Source organism: Rhamphochromis longiceps, linkage group LG3 (genome assembly GCF_057381845.1).
Source record: "Rhamphochromis longiceps isolate RC_006_pf linkage group LG3, R_longiceps_female_GT1.1, whole genome shotgun sequence".
Classification (NCBI taxonomy): Eukaryota; Metazoa; Chordata; class Actinopteri; order Cichliformes; family Cichlidae; genus Rhamphochromis; species Rhamphochromis longiceps.
The window spans coordinates 50861983-50870340 of NC_140559.1; the positions used below are offsets into that span (position 1 = coordinate 50861983).

General features: G+C 44.2%; 1 protein-coding gene across 6 annotated transcripts in view; it reads right to left on the reverse strand.

Annotated features, from left to right (window-relative positions):
* Positions 1-2505, reverse strand: part of ppargc1a (peroxisome proliferator-activated receptor gamma, coactivator 1 alpha) — a 36712-nt gene extending 34207 nt beyond the window's left edge. For 2 of the 6 annotated variants that reach the window (XM_085400247.1, XM_085400246.1), the window contains exon 1: positions 2275-2504. In XM_085400247.1, the coding sequence (XP_085256373.1) occupies positions 2275-2322 (48 nt within the window). In that variant the 5' untranslated portion in view covers positions 2323-2504. Of the gene's footprint in view, positions 1-1068; positions 1289-1809; positions 2209-2274 lie in introns of those variants that run through there. The other 4 variants (XM_085400242.1, XM_085400241.1, XM_085400243.1 and 1 more) reach the window with 3 other exon arrangements.
* Between the last annotated feature and the right edge of the window lie 5853 nt (positions 2506-8358).

The following is an 8358-nucleotide window of genomic DNA, read 5'->3' on the forward strand; positions in this document are numbered from 1 at the left end:
CTGCCACTGGTAACGGCCTCCCCGCTACTAAATGCTGCCTGTTGACATTTTGTTATTCACCAGCCACTTTTATGTAATCTATCCAGTGTGTCCTGTATGCAGAAGATGTTACAGCTTCTGCCACACACAAATCATCAGATGTGGGGGTGTGTGAGTTTGTTTCCCCCCTGAACCAGCAGCTGAACAAGCAAAAGTCTGCTTCTTCTGGGGCAAACTATGAACCAGAGAGTCAGTGGTCATTAAAAAGGAAAAATTAAAATTAAAAAAATAAAATCCCCCAGAGCGGGGGATGTTTGCATGTTTACACTTTTGACTATGCAAATGCTGAACCCAGCCTGTGAAAACAGCTTCATACTGTAGTCTACACACTCCTTGACAACGCGTCTGTTTATGTATTAACGCCGGCCTTAAGAACGACATAAGAAGCCCGGATGTGTTTGGCCCGGAGCCTGAGGAGGGGTGAGAGTCGGGTTCGGCTCAGGGCAAAGCTGAGAGACGGATGCTGTGCCAAGAAGGAAAAACCGCCCAGACACCGGTGTCACAGTTCATCTGTCCTCGGAAACGCACCAACACGAATACACGATGACTTAAGACCGTGATGAGACAAATCCGTTATGTTGCAACTGCGAAGAGGAGGACAGATTCACTGCGTCTTAGGTTTCCCCCCACCCCCAGATGATCCAGTCAGACAAGACACGGAATGAAGAAATGGCAATAAAGCCGTTAGGATATTCAGAGGATGGACGTCCCTGTGCTCAATTATCTTATGGATTTCTTAGCGAACAAATGAAATAGCGCCGCCAGACAGACAGTCAGGGTGCACCACAGCGCTCCGGTGATTTACGCACGCACCGCGCATAAAAGCACCTGCTAGAGAGATTATTAAAGTAAGGAGCGCGGCGCTGATTGACAGTTAAATAGCAGGGCTTTAATACGTGCATACATTTTTTATCAGCATCGATCGGCTGAAGGAGGACACGCACATTGGTAGGGTTGAGAGTGGAAACTAAAATCGCAGTCTAAAAAAAGAAAAGATAAGGAAAAAAACGATGCTCTCCTGGAGCGTACCTGGAAGTAAGTGCAAAGGAGGGTGTCCGAATAACAAACAATCCCGAAAACGGTCTGCAAAACACACACACACACACACACACACACGTCCATATACAGATACACAAACACACGTACACACAGAGCCGCATTTTAATTAGATAAGAGCTGATTTCTTTCTCATAATCTGATCACGCAGACCACAAAATCGCAGCCGTGCAGCCGGATTGCAGTCATGTAGTTACTGTGAAAAACCCTCTCTGAGGCATCACTGAGATAATGAACGCAGACAAGTACCTCTGTATAACAAGCTGGGTGGACTCGTAAGATTAAGGGGTAAAAAAAAAGGGGGGACGAATAAGTATCCTTTTGATGTGCGTTATTGTCTGCATGCGCTTTAACCAGGTAAAGTAAGCTGCATAAAAAAAGACAGGAGCGATAGTGAGCTAATGACTTGGATGAAGCGTTTAAAATCAGCAGAATGTTGTAAATAAATTCGCAAGAACACGGAATGATCTACTCTAGCTGGACGCGATGTTGCCGTCCAGCCAAGGCAGCATTCCTCCGGCAGGAATGTTGACACACAGACGTGGTACCGGTACCGTTAATATTAACATGCTCCTGCGCAATGCCAGATACCCGGTGCGTCAGTGTGGACAACCTTTGCACTTGCATTTGAAAAAAAAAAATCACCTGGCTATCTGGACACAGCACATCAAAGGAATTATTTTCGTCTTTGGATTTCATGCGTCAGCGAAATACCTGACTTTGAGACATTTCAGTCATTTCGGCACGAAAACCTTCTCGGCACCGGAGCGCGTACAGTCCGCGGTTGGAAAGATATCCGCCAGCTTGCAAGCACTTGCTCCGACTAAACAGGGATCCTACGTGGAGAGCAATGGTCCCGAGCCCGTGCACGCGTTACAACAACTACATCTTTAACTGGGCTGAAAAGGGAGATTCCGCACATTCCCTCCACTTGTCATATATTCCCGTGTCGTATATCCCTCGCATCCTCAACCGTGTCCAGACGCGCACTAAGCCACGAACAGCACCGGCAACAGAGGAGGAGGAAGAGGAGGAGAGAGAGAGAGAGGGAGAGAGGGAGAGAGTGCAGACTTATGTGGAGATCATCGTGCCAGTGTTGTCCATCGTTCCAGAGGGGAGAAAAAAAAGTCCAGAGGGCTAGAGAGATGAAAGAAGCCGGATTTTATTTGATGCGCTCACCTCTAATTCTCTCCACACCGAGTCCTGGTTACACCTGTCCCACGCCATCCAGCCACTGAATGACGCTCCGAAAAATTAAACAAAAAAGAAAAAAAAAAAAAGAAAAAAAGGGGGGGGGGGAAGAAACCAAGTAAAAAAAAAAGGAAATCCACACACGCTTCCCACTCGCTCTCACAGAGGCAACTGCTGCCCCTCGCCGAGAATGAACCGAGGGCACCTGTCTTACAACTGCTTTCCATCACATGACAAAGCTATTAAAAGTAGTCAGGGGAGTGACTCCGCGTCCACACACTACTCGCCAGTGACGCGCGCTGAGCAGGCGGGGTCTGGCTGCGCACATAGTAAAATCCTTTCCGTGCACTGCAAAAAATGCCAAACTCAAAACCCATCTATCCATATGCCGGGCGGGGGGGGGGGGGCATTATGAAAATAGGTTAAGAAGGGTGGTTCGTGGGATTTGCACAGACTAAAAAGAGCAGTCCTTAATTCAATTTACTTGCTTTACTGGAAGATTAACTAGAACGAAATCAGTAAGATTCTGGATGTGAACTTGTGTCTCAGCCTCGTGATCTCAGTTTGTTTGCAAATGTGCAAGGCATATTGATATTACAATTCTTCTGCAGCAACTTAATAGTAACTGTATCACTGATTCCAGGAAAACTTGGAGACCATATAATGGAGAAAGCACAAGTCAAATGATGTCTCACCAGCACTGTAAAGCACAATTTAATGAGTTTAAGCACCAGTGCAATCTGTCATATTAAGTTTCAGCTTTGTAATTATAGGTTTTTTTTTCTCCACAATAAGCAAAGAACATATTGCATTTTCTGCTGCATGAAACGATTGTTCATTTAAAGTACTTTCTCAGCCTGATCTGTTCCCGTTTTACAACCCCTCCCCATGCCCCCGGCTCTCTTTTCCCCCCCTGCAGACATGCTGCTGTGATATGCGCAGAATGTGGTTTGGCACCGTCTTACTGAAATAAGCCAGTCTCTGCCTAAAAGATATGTCATCTAGTCGGCAGCACATGCTGATCCGAATCCTGCAGAGACTGTTCAGCGTTAATGGTACCCTCGCAGATGTGCCTGCTCATGCGCACCTACATCAAGATAACAAAGCTGCAGGATTTCGGGTTGGAGGATGCAGTGTCCATGATTTTCAGAAAGAACCTCTAATCCTGAACCATCATACCGCAGGATGATTTCCTGACGCCCTCAGAGTACATTTTTAAATGAGGCTGTTGCGCGTGTTGTCCTTTCAACCTTGTTTATGTGTTTCTTTTCTTTCTTCACTGACAGTGATTCTCAGAGGTTTTTCTCAACTTCATGCAGCAACGCAGCCATAAAAAAAATTGGCTTTCGGTCTTGCCAGCTAAATCCAATAATGGAATTATAATTAGGGGATAATAATAATGATATTAGAATGTTTAAATGTTTGAATTACTGAAAATGTTCTGAAATTGCTGCACTCTTTGGTTGTGCAGAGTGATAAACTGTTCCCGTCTTTACTTCGTAGAATAGACTAGACTTTATTGTCATATATGGTTTGCAGTTCTACATGTGTTCAAAAGATTAAGCTAAAGGTATAAAAATAAACATAAATAGTAAGAAAGAAAATGCAACAATACTGTGCAGAGGTTCAGCAGCATGTGGTGTGAAAATGCACAGCGGCTGATATTCACAGATCAACACTGCAGTGTTTACTTAAAGACTCACTGCCATGCTCTTTGTACACCTAATCATATTACTGACCAATTAACCTAATTAGCTGTGAGATCTTCAACCGGGTCAGGCAGCTGTGAAAGTGGTGATGTCATCAAATCCAAACAGAGTATTCAATTCAACAATCACAAGCATTACTTTGCATTATTTTCTGTAAATATGGGGGTTAAATCATTTGAAATCCTTCCTTTTAGATTCTAAAATAGGTTTGTTCTTTCATGACTGGAAAAAAAAGAAAAAAGAAAAAACAGCTTTGTTTTTTTGGCATATAATATATAGCACAAAGAAGGTAATTCTGCCTTTTGGAAAGTAATTCTTTGTCCATTCAGAGGCAATAAAGAAAAGGACAGGTGGCAGTATTAACCATGTATACAGTGTAAACAAGAGGTGTATAGGCAACAGTGCCTCAGTAAAATAAAAACAAAAGCTTTGTGGACATTTCAAACAGTGGTTTTTCTGTTGGAGCACTGACAGGAATTCAGCAGGAGTAATTCACTGTGTGCTAAATGTTATTGTCTCCCTTTCATCATCCATTACAGCTCAGTTCTGCACTGAAGCCGTCAGGAGTTAAGCGTCAGTTGGGAATTTTCTCAGCGTTTTAATGAAATATGCTATTACAAACCCACACTATTGCATTAGACTGTAAACAAATAACACTTGTTAAGATGTAAGCATTTTCTTGTTTGGATATTATTCTCGGGAAATAACTTCAATTCTGACAATACATTTCTGCAATAAGAAACTCGCTCGACGGGATATTTCATCCCCTATCCGATTGTGTGTGCATGTGTGTGTGTGTGCGCGCGTTGTAAGTCTGTTAAGCCAACCTGCATGCAAGGAGCAGCTGCCTCCCAATATTAGCGATCCACTTACAATAAATCTCATTAAACACAAAATTGCACACAAAGCTGGAAATGCAAATTGTAAACTGCACCGATTATGTTCAAGGAAAACCAGTGTATGCTCAGCGTGCGTGTGTGTGTGCGTGCATACCATATGAGTGTGTGTATGGTACGCTTATAGGCATGTGAGGGCATGTGTACCACTAAATCTATACATCTGCCTCTCCACGCGTGCCCAGAGATGCCAACCAGGAGCCAAGGCGAAACCTGATCGGAGCAGGTGGCGTGTGCAGTGACCTCACAGAGCCCAGATGGACCAGCGCTACACAGTTAGTAATATAGGGGCAACATGGGAGTGACATGGAGAGTAAAGGTAGGCGGCTTTGTGAGTGCGGCACGGATAAAACGCTCAACAACCTGGACTTAAGTCCTTCTGTGATCAAAGAAAAAAAAAACGTGTAGATGAAGTGGGTCGACACTGTTTGTGTGTCTAACAAATGTCTGTTAGTGCAATGACAGGAGATACCGGTCGGATAGACACTTTAAGGTTCATGGTTTACTAAAAAAAAAAAAGAAAAACAAACCTTGGTAAGAGACCAAAGCCGGTAAATGATATTTCTCCCTCTCCTGAAGCAGCATGTGAGTCACAGTCAAATGGCTTATCTGATTGTACTCTTCATGCCAATTAAGACTACAGAAGCTAAATATAGATGTACTATGATTTTCTTTCTTGAATGGCCTTTAATTCATTTTCTGTTGTTGTTGTTTTTTCTGCGAACACTTTCTTGCTGTAGGCTGGCTGTTTATGTATGCAGTGGTGGAGATGTTTGTAGATATAGGAGTCGTTTCAAAAGAGGTGGGGGGGAAAACGGGGCTCTACAGCCCTACTGAAGTACAGGTAATCTTTGAAATGCCACAGCTTTTGTTTCAGTTGCAGAGAGCTGATAATGAATGGCTAAGTACGAGGGGAGACTGACGCAGGCTTGTGCAGAATGAGAAATAGGTGATGTTTAGTAGCCCACGTCAGAGGAGAAAGTCGGGCCAAAGCACTGCGAGCTACGGGACCAACATCACGACGTGTTCAATCATTCTGCTCCTGCGAATGGCCCGGGGGTCTTCGCTTTCTCACCACCCTTGCGTTTAGCTGCTCTTATAGATATCACCTCGCAAAAGGCCCAAATCTACAAGATGGAGTGTGAAAAGTTGCCAGCACCTATTTGATGCATAGCATGTCTAAAAAACCGCTGCTAACGGCTTGAATATTGCAAACTGCTGAGCGTTAACCTGCTTCAAGATGGACCATAAAGAAAGAAAGAAAAGCGACCGCTGATCCAGTCTCTAAAAAATCAAGCAATGTGATCTGTTAAATGAGACATACGTGCTTTCACAAGGAGGCAAACTACATGTTTTTTTTTAAACAAAGGATTAGAGGAATTCAATGAAAAGTCAGTTGACAAGAGAAGTCATCAAAGCCAAAATGGGTCTAATCCACAGATAATTATCTTTGTTTGAATATTCAACATGGCCTGACTCGTGGAACAGAGCCGCCTATTTGCATTTCTGGTCTTAGATTGAATCTGATATTAACATTTCTATTTAAGAGCAGAATTTACATGGACGGGTTCTGCGGGTGAAATTAAGATCACGAGTCGACTTCGAACGCATCCTGTTTAAATCCGCGTCAGCTGTGACTTAAACTTTAAGTGGCCGTGTCTTGTTTTGCTTTATCTCTAAATTGTGTCACTGGCCCTTTGAGAGTGTGCTTCTGCACACCATGGGTGTGTGGGTGTGTGTCTGGTGGGGGGGGCGTGATTCATATCACTTTGTTGCATGTCATTGCTCCCAACTGAATCCATCCTAGCATCTGGCCATTTTAATACATGGTGGCTGGATTCATATGAATTAATTGAGGGCAGAGGTAAAGCAGAGTGCTGCATCTATTCATGTGCCACTCAGGCCTATAATAAGACAGCTTATGCTTGGCATGGCGCGCTGTCAGTGGATGTGCTTTCGGATCTTCGGTGCACGGGGGTCGTTTTTCCACTGGATGAGTCATATTGTTTTCTCCTTATTAGGGGACAGAGGAGGAAGTGGTCACATTTCGCAACAGTCAAATGCTCTACAATAACATAGGATGTAATGCCATACAGAACTGGCTACAGGAAATGTAATGGATACACAGTGCATGCATGGGCTTCTGATATGGTGTCGAATTAATACACTGGGTTGTGTTCAAAGTAGGCTTTGCTAAATCAGAAAAAAAAAGACAAAATACAAATGGGTTAGACTTTTAAATGTATGGCAACTTTTTAAAAACAGTTTTCATCTTTTACCTCTCAGCACTGCAGTGCATGTCCACACATCTGCTCAGGCTCCATAGGCTGCCAACTCATGCATTATAAGTGAGATAAACAGTGTGACGCTACAAATTATGCCGACGCTCGCCCCCTTTGACATACAGTAAGCTAGTGCGTTCTCCCCCTGTGAAGATTCGCCTCTCTTTGTAGTGCCCTTCAGAGGACCCGTTGCCTCGCCGCCCTGCGTGCAAGCATGTAATCCTTTCCAATGAACTCCACTGTGTCATTTAGCCACTCTCAGGATGGCGGCTACTTTCCCCACGGAGCATCCAGCCCATATTATTAAGGCAAATGGCATCAAGAGGCTAGGGCCAGTTAGACATGGCTGAGACTTGGAATTGAAAATAGCATCAGTCCCACACAGGGACTGGTAAACACAAAAAAGGAGCCTGGGGCGCAGCGCAGGACCACCCTCCCCCTTTTCCTTACTCCAGCTCTGTTTTTTTTTGGGAGGTGGAGAATAAGCAGTAGCGGCCGTTCCTCCACCACCACCATCACCAGCCCCCCTCCCACCACTATGCTCAAATAATATCACGGTCACATGGCAAAGTGAGTTGTAGACTCCCTCCGAAGCCGCGTGTTGTGGTGCTGTTGTTGGGCTTGTGAGTCATGCAAGATGCATGTAGAAAGTGGCAGCAGAGAGAGAGAGAGAGAGGGAGAGAGAGAGAGGGTAACTGCAAGCACGGGCCTGGTGTGAAATGCATCTTGGTGGAGAACTAGCGCTCTGTGTAGGGACTTGTGAGGCACTTTGTGTTTTGCTTGGGTATAGTACTCACAAGGAATATTAAAATTTATGGACCATGAGGGTTTGGGTTGCGAGCGCGCGCACACATAAACAAGACTCGCACACTCCCTGTGCTTAAAATGCTTCATACCCCGAAACTTTGAAATTGCTGTAAAATCCAAACAGATGCCACATGCCCAAAGATGTAACTAGAGGAAATGAGATGCACTTGTTTCGCAGTCAAATATATATATATATACATATAAATTTTATTATTTTTTCTCCTACTGAAAGGGCATGTGAAAATAGTGCTTGTCACGCTGTCCGCTAAGGCAGTTTTTGAAGTTTAATGCAAAGTTTAAGCTGGTGAGCCAAAAAGCCGTGGCCTGTAAAAACGGATCTGTGCGGCACAGTAATCATACAGGCAACAGAAGAACAGG